Source organism: Miniopterus natalensis, chromosome 8, assembly GCF_054644295.1.
Source record: "Miniopterus natalensis isolate mMinNat1 chromosome 8, mMinNat1.hap1, whole genome shotgun sequence".
NCBI classification, from domain to species: Eukaryota; Metazoa; Chordata; class Mammalia; order Chiroptera; family Miniopteridae; genus Miniopterus; species Miniopterus natalensis.
In genome coordinates this window covers 62320466-62343050 of record NC_142088.1, presented here as the reverse complement: position 1 = coordinate 62343050, position 22585 = coordinate 62320466, and the positions used below count along the sequence as shown (strand labels likewise).

Sequence of the window (22585 nt, the reverse complement as noted above, 5' to 3'; positions counted from 1 at the left end):
GCAAATAGCTCTTTTAATTTTTTATTAATTTTATTTTTTGTTGGTATAATGACTTTTCCCCAAAAACTATGCTAAATGAATACACTACAATAAATGACATTTGATGACATCACAATTTTAGATAAAACCACACTTACCAATTCACTCTCTAGTGTCAAGTTAGAGAAGAATCATAGAAATTATCTGGAGTAATGTTGATATACACATTTTAAATGAACTCAAGGAGGTTGAGGAGGTAGCAACTTCCAGAACGTTTCAGTAAGTTTTTTTGGCCTTAAATGTGTTTTTCTGTGTTGCAGTTTATTAGGTACAATCTGAACATAAGAAAACTCTAAGTCTCACAATCATTGAAAATTTTGCTGAAGAAAAGTATTCGGAAAAAGAGGAAATTTAATAAAAAATATTTTAAATATATTTTATGTACTTTTTCCCAAATGGTTAATATTTATATAAACTCATTTTTATATATTTATATAATCTTAGATTTATAAATGTTAATTGTATATATTGAGCTTTTATTTAACAAATTTCTCTAAACAGGAATGAATTAGACATTTAGCAAGCGATGAGAATATATCAGAATATCCCCAATTCAATCACTTACCACTTCTACCACTGTTACTGCAGAATTCTCCTGACTTGTTTCCCTGCTTCTACCTCTCATGTGATATTCATTCGTACTTCGGGGAGTAAACAGAGTGGCCTTCTTAATACTTAAATTATGCAACTCTCCTACTAAACCATTCCAAATGACTTTCTCTTATACATCAAATATATTCAATCTCATTTTGTGATTTGCAAGGCCCTTTCTACCTCATCACTTTGCTTTTATTTTCCTAAATAGCCTTTTGGATATGGGGAATTATATAATTCTTTGTTAAATTGCTTAGTGGCTATCTTTACATGGATTGAATGGCCCATGAGAGTATTTACCTTGTCTGTCTTTTTACAACTAAATATCTAGAACCTAGAACAAAGGTAGGCATAGATATAATAAACACTCAATGAATATTTGATTAGTGATAGAATAAGTGATACAAAGCTGACTGTGGCTATAGAATCAGGGAAATTTTTGTGGAGACTTGTGATTTCTCCTGGGTATGAAAAATAGGATAAGTTTAGGGGAAAGGGGTCAAGAAACATATTTCAAAAGAATAACACTTTATGGGTACAGTTTGAATAACCTGGCAGCAATGAAAAGTTGGATTAGGAGCCAGGATCCATTATATACTGTGGTCCATTTCTCAAACTCCAAGCAAGAAACACTCCATCTAAGAATACATTGTCATAAACTGATAGAAAGCACCAACCACCTCTAATATTAAAATTTTTAACTCTTTAGCTAAAACCATGGTGTTAAAATGGAATCGCCGTATGTTTATTTTAGGTTAATTTTCTAAAATCTTAGAGAACTTTTTGTTCTAATCTCTACTGATGTAGTGTCAAGCTGAGAGTCAAAACGAGATAGCTTTTCAGAAGAGCTGTGAAAGGTAGAATGCTCAGGAAACTAGGTGCTGAGTCAAGGGAAAGTTTTCTTTCTGTTAATTGATCTTTCTGCCTTACTTCGTTTCATATTAGAATTTTAAGGGCTAGGAACTGAGCAGTAGAGCCTATATTCATTTTTGTGATAAGTGTACTAGGAACACAAGTAACCTGAGCCTCCATATAATATCACCTACACATATCTTGATGGTCCTCTTAAAGGAAGTGGAATTTAGGAGTGAGCATGAGTACTGAATACCCCACTAGTGTCTTCAACACTCTGGTAGGTACTAAGGTGTTATAGTAAAATAGACAATATTCCCTTACTTGAAAGATAGTAGCATTAGACATTCATCAATATAAATTATTAGATTGGGATTATTTTTTGTTTTTTATTTTTGTTTCTTTTTAAATATTTCCTTATTGGTTTCAGAGAGAAGGGAGAGAGAGATAGAAACATTGATGGTGAGAGTGTCATTGATCAGCTGCCTCCTGCCCCTCCTCCCCACATGGGATTGAGCCCACTGCTCAGACATGGGCCCTGACCTGGAACTGAACTGTGATCTGGATCCTAGGTCGATGCTCAACCACTGAGCCACGCTCACTGGGTGGGATTGCTAATAATACTCATCATAGCTATGATTATGTTATTACATATCATGGATATTATATATCAGATATTTTGCATACCTACTATCATTTGACACCCACAAAAATCATGTAAAGGAGTCAGTTACCCATTTTAAAGAAAAGGAAGGTAAGGTTACTTGGTTAAGCATCCAAATTTATGTGCTATTTAGTCAGATGTGTCAAGATTTACAGGAGATACCTGGATAATGCAAAAAGCACGTTATTTTCACAATGCCATGCTGCAAATTCTAAGCCTGTTGCGTTCCACCAATTAAGCAATGCTGGACTTCATTCATAAATTCCTTAGCATCTGAAAAGGTCTAAAAGGATTCTGTCTTGTTCCTTGTCTAAAACAATGCCATCTGTGGATAATGTGTTGCTTGTTTAGTATATACATTTCCTCATGTAGAGGTGTTACAAAACACGTGAGGAAGAAAACACTTCTGCCTTAGTTTCTGTCATAGTGCAGGTACCTTATCTGTTTTTCTTTCTTTCTTCTGACCCTATGCCTCCACACAGTCTTTAATCTTCAAAATTCCTTCTCAGCCATGCTGACCATTATGATGGGGCAACTAGCAACAAATGGCTATTCAGCGCTTGAAATGTAGCTATTCTAAATTGAGTTGTGAAGCCCGGCCAGGCATGGCTCAGCGATTAAGTGTTGACCTAGGATCCAGGTGATCGAGGTTCGATTCCTGGTCAGGGCACATGCCCGCGTTGTGGGCTGCAGCTGATCAGTGACTCTCTCATCATTGATGTTTCTATCTCTCTCCCCCCCTCCTTTCCTCTCTCTGAAATCAATAAAGATATATTTCCCCCCCCAAAATAATTTCTTTTTAAATAAAAATAAATAAATAAATAGAGTTGTGAAGTGGACACCAGCTTTTGAAGACTTAGTACAAATAAAGGGAATGTAAATTTTCTCATTAATATTTTTATTTTGATCATGTGCTGAAATTATAAATTTTTGATATATTTCATTAAATAAAATATATCATTAAAATTAATTTCACCAATTTTATTTTACTCATCTAATGTGGCTGCCAGAAATCTGTAAATTACATGTGTGACTCACATCATATTTCTAGTGAATGGCACAGCTCTAGTCCATCTGCTCTTTTCGCCAGACTCTTTTGACATTCTTATGGTTTAAGTTTATTCTCTCAAATATAATCCTTAAATTTCTGTTTTTGTCCTTGGCTTCTCTTCCAATGTTGTTCCTCATGTCAATGTGTTACTTGATATCTCTTCCATTAAGTCCCATCAGTAGTTCAAACTGAGTATGTTTCAAGTTAAACCCATAGTCTCCCTACAGAATCTCTCTTCTAACTTCAGATACCTCGATTCCTCAAGTCATCTAAGCAAGTATTTCTGGAATTTCTATGGATTCATTTATTCCATACATCCAATCAATTGTCATGCTTTAGGAAAATCCAGTCCCTTCTCTCCATTTTTTATTTGCTGTTACAGTTATTTATTTGGTCATCCATTATGTTTTTTAAAGTTTATCTTTATTGTTTAAAGTATTGTTTAAAATTTTTCCCCATTGACCCCCTCCACCATCTTCTTTTTCATGATCCTTTATTTTGCCTATTTCAGATTTATTTTATGTCTTCAGGTTGATTAACACAAGTTAAAATGTCTAATCTCTGTATTCTATTTAGAGTTTTAAAAGTGAATTTGCATACATTATTTTACTTGATTATTCCAGCAAGCTAGTGAAATAAACAGGGGCTTTTCATTGTTTGAGGACACGATGTGAACATATTTCTCCCAAATTCTAGTCCAGAACTATTTTTTATTTCTTATAGAGATGGTAAAGTTATTAAGAGCTCAGGCTGTGAAGTCAGAAAAACCATGGTTCAACCCTGGGCTCCACCACTTGCCAGCTATTACATGTTATCCTGTGCAACTTACTTCACCTCCCTAGGCGTGAGTTTCCTCACTAATAAAATGGGGAGTTTTCTCACAAGATAAAAAGAAAAATAATGTATGTAAGATATTTTGTCTAGTTTGTGGCATATAATAATTATTTTATAAAGGTGAAATGTGGCACAAATAGTAGCCACAGCAATTGGTTTTTTAGGTTGTCTTCATTCGATGACCATTTTTTTCCCTCATTATGAAATAAAATTTATGGTGAGGTACTTTTGGTTTATTTCAGTTCTAAGTATTATGATAAGATTATGAAACTCATCAAAAGCAATTTCTTGCTATTGCTTTCATTTCCCCAATACAGCTGTGTGGGGGAAGATAGTATAGCTGTGTGTGGGAGAAGGAAGAAAGCTTTTTTTGTTTGTTTACCAATTTTTGGTTGATATGGAAACGTTCCTTCAAGCAGCTCAAGATGTGTCCTCACCAAAAATACCCTTTATTTTTGAAGAATTAGAATTCATCATACACTGCGATCCAAAAAGTGGTAGGCAGCCACTGACTCTTGGACATAGCATTAAAATAAAGAAAACCTGCAGAGACAAAGAGAAAGTCAGAAGGCAAAATTATCTTTACCTACTTTTATTTGATGTCTAAATTTTGCCCAAGCCAGAAGGTGGTAACGTAGATCCTGAGGCAGATATGCTGGGGTCCTGGCAAAATGATTCTAGAAGGAAAAATAAGACAGGAGGTTGAGAGGCCCAGGTTGAGAAGATTCAGTTAGAGAAGTCATTCTGTTTTGTTTGTTGTTTTCTCCCTGGGAAAAGCTGCTCAGGATTCCACATATGGAGGTTGAGTGAATACATCAATCTCAGTCCTAATTCTGAAAACAGTTAGTATTAGGGCATCCACCTAATGAGAGCAAGGTGTGGCCGTGGGAGGTGACCACCCAGATACTCAGGAGATAAGTGGCTATGGTGACTGCTCTTGGAGAACCAGCTTTATCCTACAGGCCAGGGCACTTTAGGTTACACGTCCGGCTTTAAGAAAGTGAGTTGTAGTTTCAGGGTGGGAAGTCAGCATGAAAGGAAAGCTAGCAACTAGTCAACATGGGGTAGAGTATGACTTGAGAGAGGGATGGGGAAGGTGAGATGCAGAGGTTATTCTAACTTTCCCTGACCCTGATATATTGTATCCCAAGGCGATTTGGCAGCTTTTGATGCAGAGAAGTGGGAAAGAATCACGGGAATCCACACTTGAGACTGGAAACCACAGTGGCAAATCTGAATTTGTTGGAAATGGTCACAGTCCTGAGGGTATTAGAGGCAGGGGACTTCAGATAGGTACCAAGTACCTGCGATGTTCTAGATACAACACCACGCAACAAAACTGACAAATATAGAGTGTGGCTTTAAGGATCCCACAGTCAATGTGAGCAGAAGGGACACCACTCAAATAGAGAACAGAAAACAATAGAAGTCAGGATACAAGAATCTGCCAACATATAAAAGGAACAGTCACGGAGGTCAGAGCAGAAATGAGGAAAAAGGGAACTTCCTTAACAATAGCAAAGAGCACAGCACAATGTCCTACTCTTGGTAATCTGAGGTCAAGTTGAAAAAATTATAAGAATATATGAAATAGCCCTAGACGGTTTTGCTCAGTGGTTAGAGTGTCAGCCTATGGACTGAAGGGTCTCGGGTTCTATTCTGGCCAAGGGTACTTGCCTTGGTTGTAGGCTACACCCCTGGCCTGGTCAGGGCGTGAGTGGGAGGCAACCAATTGGTGTGTCTCTCTAACATCGATGTCTCCCTCACTCCCTCTCCCCCCTTCTCTTCTCTCTCCTGCTTCCACTTTCTCTGAAAAGCAATGGGAAAAATGTCCTCTACCCAGCAAGTATGGCTCAGCAGTTGAGCATCAACCTATTATCCAGGAGATCACGGTTCAATTACCTGGTCAGGGCACATGCCCAGGTTGCTGGCTTAATCCCCAGTAGGGGGCGTGCAAGAGGCAGCCGATCAATGACTCCCTCATTATTGATGTTTCTATCTCTCTCTCTCCCTCTCCCTCCCTCTCTCTGAAATCAATTAAAGACATATTTTAAAAAGAAATAGAGAAAGAAAAACTATCCTCAGGTGAGGATTTTAAAAAAAGAATATATGAAATAATGTTATCGATGACCCATTCTAAAGCAGGGGTACAAACAGTCTCTTGGTTCTGTTCTCCATTTACAATTCTCCCAGCTTGCCTTAAAAATAGTAAAATATAAAAAATGACACTGATTTAACATGCAGCAGAATCTCTGCTCAACCCACACATCAGAGGAGCGATGTTCCCTGAGGTGACTGACACCAAGAATCAGAGTCACAGATGCCCCCGGAAAGTCGTGATACCTGAGAATCAAGTGCAGAGGGAGAGAACCTCTGGGTCAGAGAGCACTTGCCCTGTTTACAGATGTAGAAGGTGCCCACCTCCACCTGACAGTTACCATGTATACCTTGATCGGTTTTCCACACCTTATGATTTTTCAAGAGAAGACACACAGTTATACACCTTTTTTTAAAAAAAGTAAATTCCTCATTTTCAATGGGAACTCATTCAAAACATTTGAAATCATCCTTCAGGCCCAACAACATATGTCTGTGGGTTGAGTTTGGTTGGCAGTCTGCTGATTTTCCACCTCTTCTTGAATTTATGGCTGCTCCAAAGAAAGCAGGAACAGGGTGCAATGATTAGAGAGACGAGAGTCCTCTAAATAACTTCTATATACAAATGAATTCTAATAAGTGTTTAGTGACTGACTAGCACATTAGATTATTCTATGAAAAAACATCCATTTAAATGTAGTGTTGTTTTTTTTTAAATTGAGGTCCTTGTTTTGTTTTTCTAACTTTCATGACTGGGTTCATTTTTCTAATTTGAAAGAATAAAATTTCTTCTGCCAATTCTCCTCAAAGCATTTTTATAACCATTAAATGATGTCTCCAAATGGTTAACTTTTTAAATTATAACAAATATAGTAATCTTTAGTTTGCCTGACATTTTCAAAGCCACATGATATAAGTTATGGACCAGAGCATCTACACCTGTATAGATGCATTGTTATAGAGAAGTTAAAAGACAGGTCCATATTCCTTGGGTGGTGATAAAAATAGAAAGGAAAATATAAACACACATACAAACATACACATATACATGTGAAATTTACAGCCCGTAAGATGGGGAAATGTAGCTGGGTGTGGCTATATAGCCCATTTCACCATACATGTTATCTATTAATAGATCAGAATCTCTAAGCCTCAAAAGTAGTTATTTCAAGGCTATAAGTGAATAAACGGAGGAGAGAAAAAAGAATTACTGTTCAGTAATTTTTAAATTATATAGGTAATCCTGCTAGCCATATAAAAACTAAGTATTTATGCATTCTTTTTTGAATTCAACATGCCACCAAAATCATACATTTTGCTTTGTGAGGAGCCTAAAATAATATAGAAATTTGACTACACTGCTACGGATTACAGTAACTCTCACTTAACTAGAATCTAGTTAGGCATCTAACCCTCTCCTCCAATTCTCACGTCTTAGGGAGAGGACACCCCACCCCAACTCTCATTTGCAGAAAGAGAAACAAAACACCATTTCTTTAAATGGTGCCTCTAGTCCCCAAACAACGGTGGATCGCGGTTCCTGATAATGTAGCTGAAATGCTTCAAGAGACTAAGGCATCAAAAGAGCCTTGAGTTTGTCAACCTATTAGAAAAAGGGTACATTGTAAGCTATGCAACATGTGTAGCGTACTGAAGGATCTTCAAAGGCAGGACTGAAAAACTCAGTCAAAAACATGCAATTTAAATTATGGGGACTGGTAAATAATTTTTCCTCTTTTGATATTCTTGGCCTCACTCCCCCCCCAAATTTCAGATTAAATTTGAGTGAAAACAACAATATTTTGTGGAATCTGTTTTGTTCTCACGCCAAAGGTCCTTTGATGTTTAACAAGCAAAATAACTGTTTTGCAAGTATTTAAATTTAAGTTGTTTTACTAACACGAAGTTCATGATATAAACATTAAACAACAACAAAAAACACTGTGCTGAAAGTTATACAATAGACCCTGATTGCTTGTCTTGTGATCCTCTTGGGTTTTTCTTAGATGTAAAAGAATTTATTTTGTAGCAATAATTAATCCTGGATGTGTGTTCTGGATCGCTAAACATCATATTTAAATTAACTTCAAATAGATATTCACAGTATCACTTTCATGTACCTCTCTGTCTATGTAACCATCTTTATACCTACCTATTGAGCTACCTAACCTCTTCTCACTATTCCCATCTATGATCCATGCCGCTTCCCCCAACCACCAGCATATTCCCAAGTGAAATTTATTCCCAGAAAACTTCATTTGAGCAACAATACCAACAAATATGAATCTAGTAACAACGGGCTTTAAAAACAAGGGGACACAATAATAATTCTTAATTTTAGAACAATGCAGATGTAAAAATTTTTTTAAAACCAACTATATAATTCTGTGGACATGTTTCTCAACAATGTTCAGTTTGCATCTGAATCACCAAGGGTGATGGCCAAGCAGGTAGTTTCTCAGGTCCCTCTTCAGTCTTGTTGAGTGGAAATGTCTTTGGACGGTACAGTGAAATCTGCATGTTTATGAAGCTCCTCACACTGATCCTTGAGCATCACTGCTCTGCAGTGTTCCTGCTCACTACTGGATCTGTTTTCTCATTTTCAACTGAAGATGAGTTATTTCTGACCTTAACCCCCAGAATAAATCTGAGCTTTTTGCAGGTAATCTTTAACTAATTCCAGTGGAATGAAGTTCTGTGAGTTTGATAATAAACTATAAAAAGTGATCATGGCTTTTGGTCTGCACTGTGATACACACATCAAGTGTGCCCCTCCCCCCTTATCTGCAAGCCCCAGTCCCTCAGCAAGTCACGCCGTCATCGTTAGGCATTTGCTTTGTTCTTGACCACAAATTTCTCTACTGACAACCTGGTCATTCATTGCTTCATTCCCTTGCTAAGATTGAAGCCCTACTTCTCTAGGCCAATCTCCCTTGTGGGTAATTGAGCTACTTCTGAACAATTCCCTGCATTCAGAACGGACCTTGATAACAAACCACCTAGTTGATAACAATCTATAGATGGGGACTTCTGAGCAATGTTCCTCTCAGATTACACAAACACAGGCAAATGCAGATAGACACACACAAACATAACTATTTAAAATGTATTTTTATGCATACGTAATTGAGTGAAAGAGAAACTGATTTTTAAATGCATTAAAGGAGACATTGTGAAATATTTGAAAGGTATTGTCATTGTCACAACAATGGACTATGACATTATTTTCTCATTCTCAGACATGTCCCTTTGGCACTGAAATCCAATCCAATCAATTCAGAGATTGAAGACATGAACATTAGGGAAAGACTAATTGGGTACAATAAAAAATTTGCTAAATAAAACAAATGTAGGCCATATTTGACAGTTGTCAGTCACTGACTTCTGTTAATTAATGTTGAGCATTAATTATGCAATACACAGCTTCTCCATATTTTAACCTGGGCAGGCCAAGAGAGAGGTAGAGAAAGCCTGGTGTTATGCAATCAATGTATGATTAGATTTTTTAAAACCATGTTTTTATTTATTTTAGAGAGAGAGAAAGGGAGAAGGAGAGAGAGAAACATGGGTTGGTTGCCTCCTGGTTCCCATCCTGACTGGAGATCAAACCTGCAACTGGGTATGTGCCTTGACTGAGAATCAAACCTGTAATCTTTCCTTGTACAGGACAACACTCAACCAGCTGAGCCACACCAGCCAGAGCAATGTGTGATTAGATCTTCTCCATTTGATGGAAGGGCTCTGCAACATCTTTTAGGAAATAAATATTATAGAACATGTAATCCCAGGAAACAAGCAATTGCAGGTTGAAATGTTTTTGTTTTGCACTTGATAGCCTTCCAGCAAAGACCAGTGAATTAGTCCTACCCCAGAGAGTGTCTGAGACTCTACTTGTTTTGTCCTTGTTTTCTAACATGGTAGCTGCTGAGCAACTTGTTCTATCACCCATGTTTTCTCCTTAAGTGACATTTCATAACCCAGTGCCCGAAGATAGTCACCCTATTTTCCCTTAATTGATACTTGTACGCAAGAGGCGGAAAATGGCTCAGCATTTCTTGCTAGATTAGGTCAAAACTGACAGAGGAAACAGAGAAGATTGCATTACTTATGCCCCTTATGGTTCTCCTGTGTATCCAAGGAGATTGGCATTTCATAAAATTTCTTATGCTGCCTAAACATAATTACAATGGCACAGACATTTTGTTCCTATTTGCTTTTTAATTTTTTCTTACATTTTAACTGATCACCAGAGGGAAATTCAGAAGCAGTTCCACTAATCTTAATTTTATTTTTTCTTCTATGCCCTTAATAAAATGCAATAGCACCCTTGGACCTCTTATCTTTAAATGCTTCATTTGTCATTCCTCTGAAGTCTTTACCTTTCTCTTCACTTAATTGGTAACCAGAAGCATTAAGCATGCACCTGGAAGTTCAAAGCAAGGTTCCTAAAGTTCTAGAGAATTTTTCCCCCCAGGTCCGTTGGTGTCCTTATCTTACGATTGGTGTTTACGAATAGATGCTGTGATGTAGATTCTGAGTTAGTTAACTAAGAAGCATCTCATGAGAATGCTATTGCTCGCTGTGTAGCTTCAAGTGGCTGGGGATCCATTCTTTGGGGTCTCTTTTCACCAAGTCTTTTGGGAGGGGATTATGTCTTAAATAAAGTCATCAAAGTTTCCAGGATCTATAAGACAAAACTAAAATCTTTAATAGCAACTGCAAGCTTCTCCAATCCAGTCCCAGTTAACTCTCTCCCCCTAGCTTTCCCACCTAACCCCCACACTCCAACATTTGTTGTGGATAGTCACCCCTCTTTTCTTTAAATCTTGTTATCTCAGCCTGCACTGTTCTTCATATCGCCTCTCTGCCTTTGGAGTCCTATTTATCATTCAATGTCAAAGTCAAATGTCACCTTCACCTTGAAATTGTCCTCAGTCCCATCCTCCACGGCACTCTCATCAGACTCCATGGTAGACAGCCCCATGTGTAACTCAACCTCAGGTTTTTGTTTTGTTCGGTTTCATTTGAATCCTCACCCAAGGGTATTTTTTCCATTGCTTTTCAGAGAAAATGGAAGGGAGCAAGAGAGAGAGAAACATCGATCTGAGAGAGACACATCAATTGGTTGTGTCCTGCACGTGCCCCAAGCCCGCGCCTGGGGCTGAGCTTGCGATCAGGTCATCCCCTTGACCAGAATCTAACCTGAGGCCCTTCAGTTGGCAGGCTGACACTCTGACTACTGAGCCAAACCGGCCAGGGCTCAACCCCAGGTTTTTAATCATTTTTGAAGAAACTGTGGGACCTAGAGAGTCTATTTCTCAGGGTTGAGGCTCAATAAAAATTCAAAATGAAAGTCAGATGCTTTGCTCCCAATAGGATGGAACCTAAAAGGTTAAGGTGCTCAGAGGATGAGAAATGATGAGATACCAAGATCTAAGAAAAGACCAAGGTTCCTACACAATTTTGTCCAGGACTTATTCTACTCAAAAATATATTTTACTTGTCATTTTTACCATTTAGGATGCCCACATGCAATGACATTCCCTGTGTTACAGCTTATCCATGTAGCTGACTTGCCAGACTTTGTCAGTAACTGCGGCAAATCACCCAGGTTCCCTGATGTAAGTTAAATAAATGCAAAGATTGCAAAGCTTCATTATCACATTTCCCATATATAACACCTGCCCAGTCAAAGACAATGTTACCCAATGGGGTGGCTATGGTCAAATTCCTTTACTGTGATCTTCTTTTCTCATTATATTTGACATTTTTGAAACAGTTTTATTGCACTCTCTCCGCTTATGGAAGTGGTCTGGGGAAATTAGACTTAATAGAGATGTAGAAGCCACAGGGAAAAAAAAAAGAAAAGAAAAGTGAACTGGAAGGAAACTGAAATTAAAATGTTATTTTGGTAAATGGCTGCTGTGGTGGAGATGACAAACAATTGCAATGCAAGTTAATTACTGACCTGTCAGGAAAGTGTAGCAGGAAGGTTGTGCCACACATTACTGAAGCTACCAAGGCCACGAGTCATTTCCACAGGGGAGCAAATGGACTGTGCTCTACCACAGATCAACATAAGATCTTTCAAGGGGATTGGAATGAATTTCTCAGAGAAGTAATATTTGTCTGTGGAGTTGCCATGAGCTCTTAGACTTGGAGAAACAGCTCTTTCCAAATATTCCAGAAAATAAAGGAGGTCATTTCACCACAGAGAGTTCCTGTGTGCTTAGGCAGAGGGACTGTAGCTCTTGGAGGTTGGGGTGACCACACAGTGAACACCTGGCTAACACTCACTGAGTGGGAATTCCCTGGGGTACACTCAGTGTTTGCTTCTGAGATGGATTTCCTTACAAAATCCTCAGTGGCAGTCTTTGTCAGGCAAGAGAGTCCTTCTTTTTGGAGAAAGAGTATGAAGTATCTAAAGAAATTTGAAACTCAAGGAAAACATTCTCTATTGTCAGAACAATTAACTCTGCTAAATTCCAACTCTGTGATAAATGTCATTTTTTAATGAGAAAGAAACAAAGGGGTTATTCTGAAATGGAAATATGGTATTTTTCATATTTTCAAAAATTCAGATGAATATCCAAGTATGCTTTAATGTTAGCCTCAGAAGATATGAAATGTATTGCTTTTTTTCTGCTTCTGATTATGGAATAGCCATAGTTCATATGGCCTTTAGAAACACTGGCCAGGGTGAGTTACACATATTTTTTTCATTAAGAAATAAATTTGGTCAAAGCCATTTTCCTATGGGTAATGCTTTTCTAGGCTATGTCCACTGGCATTAACTTTTTTCTATATTTTTTCTATTTATATATTCAATAAACATTTGTTAAGTCTTTGTTGTTTTGTCAGGAAGCACAGGGACATTTATAAATGATTAAATAGAAAGACATGTATCTAACATGGCTGTCCTTTTTCACTTTAATTCCGTGATCTGTCAGATTTCCTTTGGAATCCTTGTTACCTTATTTCTTCATACACAGTTTCCCCTGGACTTGGAGGTCTATGACTAAAGCATGGATATTTGAGGATGTAGGCCCTGAGTCCTGTTCTGGGACTACTTTTGAACAGGCTGTGCACCTTGGGAAAGCTACTCAGGGTCTCTGAGCTTCAGTTTTCTCTGCTCTGCATCATGGAGATATAGCATAGTGCATACTCAGTATCTCCTAGCTCAAAAATTTCTTGATATACTTCTTGATAATGCTGATGGAAAAGATATGTCAAAAATTCACTTTCTAACTCAAAAGGGCAAGCTGCCGAGCCTGAGTTTAATTAACAGAGTGCAACAAATAATTGACAGAGCAGCTATGACATTTCTGATTAGATGAAATATCACATTCACTCATACTTGGGTATTTGCAGTGAGAGTGGGAGAATCAGGCCCAGAACAGCACAGGACCAAGTCTGTTGAGCAGAGCCAAAGTTTGGGTGGCTCTTACGAAGTGCATTGTCATCACTGCTTCCTGTTTTTAAAACAGTATTGAAAGTGGAACTAGTGCAACTAGTCTTGCTTTTCTCTTGATACATACAAAATCAGGAAGTCTGGGGAAGTTGCGAAGCCAGTCTTAAGTGATTTACATTTTAATTTATAACTCAGGGATATTTATTTAGAGAGTTTTATAAAATCAATGGATATGTGGGACACATGCAAAATGAACTAATTCTTTTAATATTTTTGTTAGTCATTCAGTAAGGTTCTGTGTGTCTCTTATAAGAACATAAATGCATAAGGCATCAACGTTTTATTTAATAAAACATGATGATAATGATGATGAGCACATAATATGTGACAGGAAGAACATGGGAAATTCTGAATAGGCATGTAGATCACATGAAACTTAAAGTTAATATGACTTATAGTTAACAAAATGCTTGATGTAACTAAGTTGCATAGAAATACGCATAGACAAATATTGATATTACAATCTATTTTACCAAGTCTAGAAAACTGAAGGTCATTGAAGAATTAAAGCATGGGTGCAATAACAGGTTATGATTTCAAACCCCTGTGAATATACTTGGAATAATAACACAGAAAGACTCACACATTGGAGCTCTTCATTGTTTTTCTGAGTACATCCTGAATTTGATACATGTGTTCCTGGTAGTACATCCACTCCTTGATGTTGGCAGCTTAGTCATTATGAACCCTGAGTGGGAGGGCTTCCTTTGATTTGAGGTTGGAAAGGCTTCATAATGAAGTTTGCTCGCCTAGAAACTCCTCTCATAAAGACTCAAAAATAAGACCACCATGGCTGGGCCATCACATTGAGCAACTCCAGGGGGCACCATTTACTAGAATGCAATGCTAATTAACATCCTATCTCTAGTCACAAATGCTACCTCCCCCTTAAGTTTACTTAAAGTCATATGTTGACTGATCAAAGCCCTTCTACTGCAATGGATGCCTCCCACATAACCAGAAGGGATTCCAGTTTGAAATGCAGGTAAATGCTCCCCTGAGAAGTTCAGGGGAAGTCTGACTAATCATTTACGACATTGTGTTTAATCATCTCCCTCTCATATACATCTAAGCGGTTCACCGGGAGCATGGGTATGTTTCAAGGACCTTTTAAGAAAGAATGCGTGATGGCATTTCAGGAGTGTTAACTCTGTGGATGAGATGTGGCCTGAGCAGTTGCTGCAGTAGGACTTCGGCATACAAAATATGAAAGGAACCATAGGTGCCTGGGAGAGGAAAAAACATGTTAGGAGGTGCGTAAGAGGAAAATGAAAAACAAAGATGGCAAAAAGATAACTGGGGTCCAAATACAACTTGCAAAATTTGGCCTAGAAACAGCCTTATCCACTTGGTATGAGAGGTTCCTAACAGGATGAAAGAGAATAAGTCATCTCTGAACCCTCAAGTACAGCAGTTGCAAGTTCCACAGCCACTAGCACAGCTGTCATTTCGGCCCATCGGGTTTCCTTCCTCCTGGGTCCTCTCTCCTTCCTCCTGCCCCTCCCTGGGTCCTGCAGGGGGTACTGCTTCTCTCTGTCTTGCACTCAAGTCATCCATACAAGACATTGTTAATTATGCCAAGGAAAGCCTTCTTCCCACATTCTCTTCCTTAGAGCGTCCAGAATACCAGCCCCTTACAGCCCTGGGCAGGTTAGAAGGGGTGGGGTGTCCTGTCAGTCCTTGAGCTCAATGAGAGGCTAGCAAGATATCAGAATCACATACACTGAGGATAAATGCCTTCAAAAAAACCAAAATCCATCACTGGTCTTATCCGTGAACTTCCTTGACCCTGTGTTTTTCCTTCATCACACATTTCAATATCTACCTTATAATTTCACAGTTACTTGCAAAACTTTGTGTTGCTGAGCCCCTTGACTGAAATGCTCAACCTGCTCTGACTACTCCAGCATTGACTGACCTCTTTTGCAGTTTCTCTCTGTCCATTTCCCAGTTCCTCCTGAGTTTGATGCTATTGCTCTTCTTTCTACCAGGGCACAACTCTATTCTCACTTAATTACGTGTTTTTGCTCTTTCACCCTGACAAACTGTAAGACACTTGGTTTAAAAAAAAAAAAAAAAGAGTATATCCAGTCTCCAATATAGTGCCTGCCACTTAAGGGGATCTCTATAAATGTTGAATGGATATTTTATATTCTGCTGGTAGGAATCATATAGAAGAGATTCTATGTGGTTTTCTTCATTCTTCTCTGAGCAATGTAGTGTTTTGCAAAATTAGGAACCACCAAATATTTGCAAATATGAGAACAATTATAAAATAATATCAAGTCACTGCCATTGTAGAAGAAATACAAAGGAAGCTGACTAAAGAGAGCAAACGGGGTGCAGTGAGGTACCAAAAAAATGTAAGGATGGAGTCAGATGGGAAAGGAAATAGTGGGGTTAGAAAAGTGACAGAAACACTGTGGTAGGAGAAGAAATCAGCCAAACAGAAAGATCTAAAGAGGGAATATTTTAAAAATGTTTCCTGCAGCCTGTCTTTAAGAAAACAGGTGGGAAAGCCAGATAAGAGGCTTTTAAAGTAATCCAGCCCTTTGACAGGAACATAAGTAGACAAATTATGGGTTGATGTGAAATCAATACAAAAATGCAAATGTTGATTTGACAATGAAATTCGGTGTGGACTTTGAGGAAGCAGCATGTTCTATAAATGGCGCATGGCAGGGCTATGTAAATACAGTGGCTTTATGCTCTTGCTCAGAAGAAAGTGGCCTTAGCCTGAATGATTCCCCTCACCCATGCTACAAACACAGCACCCTTAGAGTGTGAATCTAATGAGTAAACTATGGAAGATCAAGCTTTGAATGCACTCAGAGGAGAACCCAGATATTTTCTAGAAAAAACTTTATGTGTTTAATCATAGACTTCCCCCAACTCAAATCCTTGGGTATTAATTAGTTCACACCAAACCATTTGCATTATTTCTTATCTGCCTAAAACTACTGCACCCTGTAAATCTGTAGCAATACTTGTTGGGCTCCCAGACTTTAAGCACATCAGTATCGGAAGTCAAAATGACTCTATAGGTCACAGCAGTTCTCTTGGCTGCCTCTGTCCCCTCACTATCACTTTTTTCCCAATGATGAAACAGAGGTCCATTGACTTGTACAAGATCACAAAGGTGTCCATTAGAGACAGTGCTATATAACTAAAGTCATGATGGGCACTTTTTATGTAACTCATCCAATTACCATCAACCGAGGCCTCCATTACAATGGTAATTTCTAGATTTTCATTCCTTCTTTCATCCTTTTATCAATTCACTAAAATATGCCCTGAAAAAACTCACGCTTTTAGTGGTAGCATTTTCATAAATGTCCAAGATTCATACAATTGCTGCTAAGAAAAATTAATGACCTCAACAATAAACCATACACAGAATAAAACCAAAAACGTATCATGTACTGAGGTATATGGAGAAATAACTACTTGTATCATCTGCTTGTGATTGCATTTACTTTTTTAAAGAAAGGTTATATATATAATACTCTATATCTTATTCTAGTTAGATATAGAGGTAAGATCCCTTATGCCTACATTAGTGGCCAGATTTGATATATATTGAAATTCTTCTCATCAAAGTAGCTGTCATTATATTTCTATGAAATAGTTGGGACAAAATCTTCTTTTATTCAAATTATTTTTCAAATCTTATTGATAGAGATATTATTTTCTCAATTAGATACATTTTATAATACATAACTCATGTAGAAACATAGAAATGAACATATGAGCAAAATATTTTTTCACAAAATATATGTGAAGAAATCTTAAACAACATTCCTATTCACAACTTTGTGAGGTATAACCGAAGTACAGCAAAGTGTATAAGTATTTAAAGTGTATAATTTGATTATTTTAAAAATATGTAGACTACTGTTAAACCATCATCACAATCAAGACAACAGTCATATCTATCACCCTCAAAGTTTCCTTGTATCCAATATAATCCACTTCTCTCTCCATCCCCATCTCTAGGCAATCACTGGTCAGCTTTCCATCACTATATGTTAGTTTGTATTTTCTAGAATATCATTTAGGTGAAATCATGAGTAGCCAGTTAAGTACTTTTTCTTTCTGTGTGTGGTTTGTTTGTTTTTTGGGGGTTTTTTTGCCTGGCTTCTTTCATTCAGCACACTGAATTTGCAGTTTAGCCATGTATTTGTATGTGTCAGTAGTCCATTCCTTCTTATTGTTGAGCAATATTTCATTGCGCAGATAAACTAGAATTTGTCCATCTATTCATCTGTTAATGAACATATGTGTCTTTTGGGAGGAATAAAATACATACTCCTCTCCTTTACTTCTTCCTGTCAGGTGTCCTTGGAAAATTACTAGTCTCACTGATCCTCAGTTTTCTCCTCTGCAAACATGTGTTCAATGTCTATGTCATAGGTTTTGTAAGTATTAAACCACTGGACACATTGCTTGACACATAATACGCACTCAATAAATACTAACTTCTTTTTTGAGTTATTACTCAATTGGCTTACTGGTGTCAGTTACAAGGTGACTCTTTTCCTCCTATTAAAATGCTTTCGTTTTTGCCCTGGCTGGTATGCCTCAGTTGGTTGATCACCCATCCTGTGCACCAAAGGGCACCGAAAGGTCAATGGTTTGATTCAGGCACATACTGGGATAAGGGTTCAATCTTCCATCACAGTGCGACTGATTGAGTCGAGGCGCTGTCTCTCTCTCTCTCTTTCTCTCTCCCCCCCTCTCTCTCTAAAATCAATAATAAATTTAAAGAAAAAACTTATAAACATGCTTTCATTCTTTTCTAATTACTTTAGTGTCCACTTAACTTGAACATTGCCATAATTCAAGCCCCATTTTCTGTTCAACAGACATAGGGTTACCAATACAGCTGGCTCCTTAAAATATCATCCTAATTTAGGATTTTATTGGCTTCTGTATTTGGTGACAATCTTTTCTAATGTTTACACACGTGCCCAGGCTAGCTATGTAATGTCCAGCTGGGTGAAACATGGAGACAATAGTCAGGCTAGAAGGGGATCTGTTTCTAGAAGCTTAGAAACTGTGTTTGCGTTTTAAATGAGATGATATGTTCATTTGTGGCGCTTGTGGGGAAGATTAGCTGAAAAGAATTATGGATTTGGGGAAGCAACTAAAGCCTTCCCAACCCAACCATTGATGCTGCCACAGTTTAGTTTTCTTTGTGTTCTTTCTGTGAATTATTATTTCTTCACTGCTACTCCTTGAAATGTGCTCACATTGAATTTTTCTGCCTAAGTCAGATTTCTTCTATAAAAATATAAATAAGTAAATAAATGGTGTTGATTTTTTCTTTCTTTACATTCTTCATAAATATTATGTCCAACTAAGCTACTGAATCTAGTTCAGTTGGCAGATGGTGATGGACAAAATAATTTTAATTCCCCACTGTGGATATTATGAGTGTGTCGGGGCGGGGGGAGGCTGGGGCTAAGCACCATGCTGATAAGACCAAGCCCCCATATTTGATGGTCATTGGGACCAGCTTGGTTTGCTACAATGCCAATTCTACTCACTTAAATTTAACTTTATTGACATAGGTAATTTGTTTACCAAAAAAGTGTTGGTTTTCCTGTGGAAGTAGAGTGGGATGTGGTGGGTAACCTAAAAGTGTGAATGAAAATATCATATACCCTAAAGATGACTTGTTGGCAACATCATTTCTTTATAAGGAAGATTGTATTATATTACCATTAGTTCCTTAGTGAAATTATGGGTATGCTACCTATGAACTTTGAAGTCCTCTGGCATGTATAATACTGTCCAGCAATTTAACTGATTGAAACAATTACAAAGAAATGAAGTTTTTCTTTACTACTCAGAAAACTGGAGACTTGTATTTCATTTTTTGTACCTTACTGATCAATAGGGATGTGCACTCCCCCAAGAGATTTTCATGGAAAAGTGCACATTTAGAATAATACGTTGTTTTTATATCTTATCAGGATAACACTGTAATATGCAGAAATCTACAAATTCAGATACCTCTGTAGAAACACTGAATCCCACCCGCCAAGGCACTGGAGCTGTGCAGATGAGAATAAAAAGTGCCAGTAGCCACCATGACAGGCTGAGCCAAAGTAAATCTATGATCCTCACCGATGCTGGGAAGGTCACTGAACCTGTAAGTCAAAGACCCTTAATACCCCAAGTTCCCTAATACAGAATTTTGTAAAGAAAAAAAAAATCTAACTAGCCTTGTTTTATTTGTTTTCCGAATGTGCATGAGAAAACTGTTTTTGTAATGTATTTTATCTTGTCTACTTATAGTCATAATAATGTCCCCAGTTGCGAGAGAAGAGATGAGCTTAATCCAGAGTGATAAAGTGGATTTGGAGCCAGACCGAAGAGCACCTTTGACTCATTTTAAGGGCTTCCACTATCATGCTTCAGTGTCATAAAAATAATGAGGTTATGCTAGCATGTGGTGTTTGTACTTCCAAATACAGTACATCACTTTGAAAAGCCAGAGGCTAAAATTAGCTAAGAATAAACTGAGAGAGAGAAAAAAAAAAGTCCTTTAAAAAAATGTGACAATTTCTTTCTTAAAATCTCCCAGCAATATATGATATTGGAAATTAGGGTTTGATTTGGAATGAGCTTAAACGATTGAAATGGTGCGGCAATTTAAGGTTTGGAGAGGAAGCCATTTTGTCTCGATAATGTGTCATTAGGAAGATTTGAAATAAAATAGTTAGAGATGAACTCTACTGCCAATTGCGTCCCTGCCCCTGCACGCATCCTGAGCCTCTAAACACACTGATTGCGATGAGTCTCCTCTGGTTAATTTTCTTCCATAATGGTGGTAACTTGCAGCTGAGGCCATAGGATGTTACAAAATTATTTATGCAATGTTAGCCATTCTTTTGGACCCCAGATCTATTTTGTGTCTCACAGTGAGAGCTAAAGCGAGAAATAGGTTAGCTGGGGACAGGCTGGGTTTTTTAGTCACTCTGCAGAAACATGTGAGCTATTAATTGTGTGTTCTGTTAATATCGTAGGGGCCTATGAAATATTCAGCTTCCTAACTGAGTTATTAAATGAGATAAACTCACCGAGTAGCATGTTACCAATTAAATTTATTCCCTGTTTTTCACTCAAATTTCAAGTGCAAAATTAACCCACAATCATCTCAGGCACCTGAGAAATATATGATTTTAATCATTCCTTCTTCAGGTATTAAAGGCAACTTTAGCATAAGGAAGCCAGTGATTATATTTTGGGAGTGCGAGATACATCTTTAGATAAGGTATCCAGAGATGCATTTTTCTTTATTTATTTCTCATTTAAAAGTATCATCTGCTGGGAGGCACAACACTGCCAGCCCGACACTGCTTTTGAACCAGCTAAAATGTTCCTCAGCTAGGAACTTGAGACAGTGGTTAAAGTAAATTATTGGAATCTCTATAATGTATTATCAGTAAGAACTGTACCTTTGAAGAAGTTTAAAAGTTAAGTATATTTAATGATGCCTAACATATTTTATTGGCTGTGTTTAACAAAAGGCACTATGCCGCAGTTGTTTTTGACAAGCATGAAAACATCACAGCATGAGACTGCAAAAGGAATTATGGAGAGAAATTACAAGTGATCCATCTCTCAATGAATTATCCACCTCAATAGCCCGCAGAACTCAGCTACCAATTAACACCTACTTTATTACATGTTGGGATGTACTTAATAACTTTCATGTGTTTATGCACTATTACCTTGACTGATGCCTCTTGTACAATTAGGCATAATTGGCATATCAATATGCAAAAGTTAAAAGGATTAACCCTCTTAAAACTAATGAGCATTTCTGTATCCAGCTGCTAAATGAGACAAAATTAGCATTTTTCACTTTTGGGCAGGATTTTATCATGCAGTTTCTCATTGTTGATATTACCTTGTTACATAACTTTAGTTTGGGGGGTTATACGCCGGACTGCTAGAGAATAAGAGTTTTCCAAAGTTAAATTGGCCATAATTATCCCAGCTTTTGTTTCCTAATTCTTAGCCTGGGCAATACGCATTCCTCGGTAAGGAGCAAAAATAAGTTACTTTTGGTTATGTGTGCTCAGTGCATAATTATATAAAAAGGGTATTTTAGTGAGGATATGTCATTTCACCGAGAAAACTTGGCTCAGAAATACCGTATTGAAAGCTTGCCATGGCACTAATTTTCTTTCTGTCTCAGTTCTTTTCATCTCTTTTTTCCATGCACAATTTTCTGACTAGATACTGACAGAATGTAACGTATTTTGGCATATTTATTCAAACAAGCCTGTTGACAATATCTGCTCAGGCTAAACGAAGAGCTTGGTTTTTCAGAAGTTGAAGGCTGGGGTGAGGTCAAGGGGGTAGATTTCAAACTTAGGAATATACACTAAAAATGTGTGCACACACTCACATGTAGCATGGATTGTTGTAACAGACACACATAATTTAATCTGTACAGGAAAAACTTAACACTTAGAGACTATATATACTTTATGCATCTTATTAATATGCATGGTATACATGTATATACACATATATATGTGTGTGTATATATACTATTTGTTCACTGGCATGACAATTATGCAAATCTAATATGGACTTATTGGAGTATATAATAACACAAGAATATGATATTATGTTCATAAAGATTTAACTTGCCACAAAAAGGGATAAAAGGTTCTAGGGTCAAATCAGTTATATAATTTTGTCGTTAGTTCACAAATTCCTCTTTCTTATTTTGTTCAATTATAAGTATGTTTAATATAACTGTGAACCCAGAACACAATATAAACTTCTACATACGTGATAAGAGCCTATTTGTTTGCATTTCAATCTAGGAGCAAAAGTTTGAAATGTCCGTATAAGTATTTATTCAACCCTAAGCCCTGCAAGCATAGGTGAATTTACTTGTTAAATTAAAAGTTTTGATCACCTAAGTGCTGCAGGGAAGCATTTCAGTAAAGCAGGT

The 22585-nt window shown here is 37.4% G+C and overlaps 1 protein-coding gene across 1 annotated transcript in view; it reads left to right on the top strand.

The window, feature by feature from the left end:
• Positions 1 to 22585, top strand: part of ARHGAP15 (Rho GTPase activating protein 15) — a 574327-nt gene that overhangs the window by 9808 nt on the left and 541934 nt on the right. The window contains exon 2 of the mRNA XM_016196534.2: positions 19581 to 19759. Coding sequence (XP_016052020.2) covers positions 19595 to 19759 — 165 coding nt within the window. The 5' untranslated portion in view covers positions 19581 to 19594. The remainder of the gene's footprint in view (positions 1 to 19580; positions 19760 to 22585) is intronic.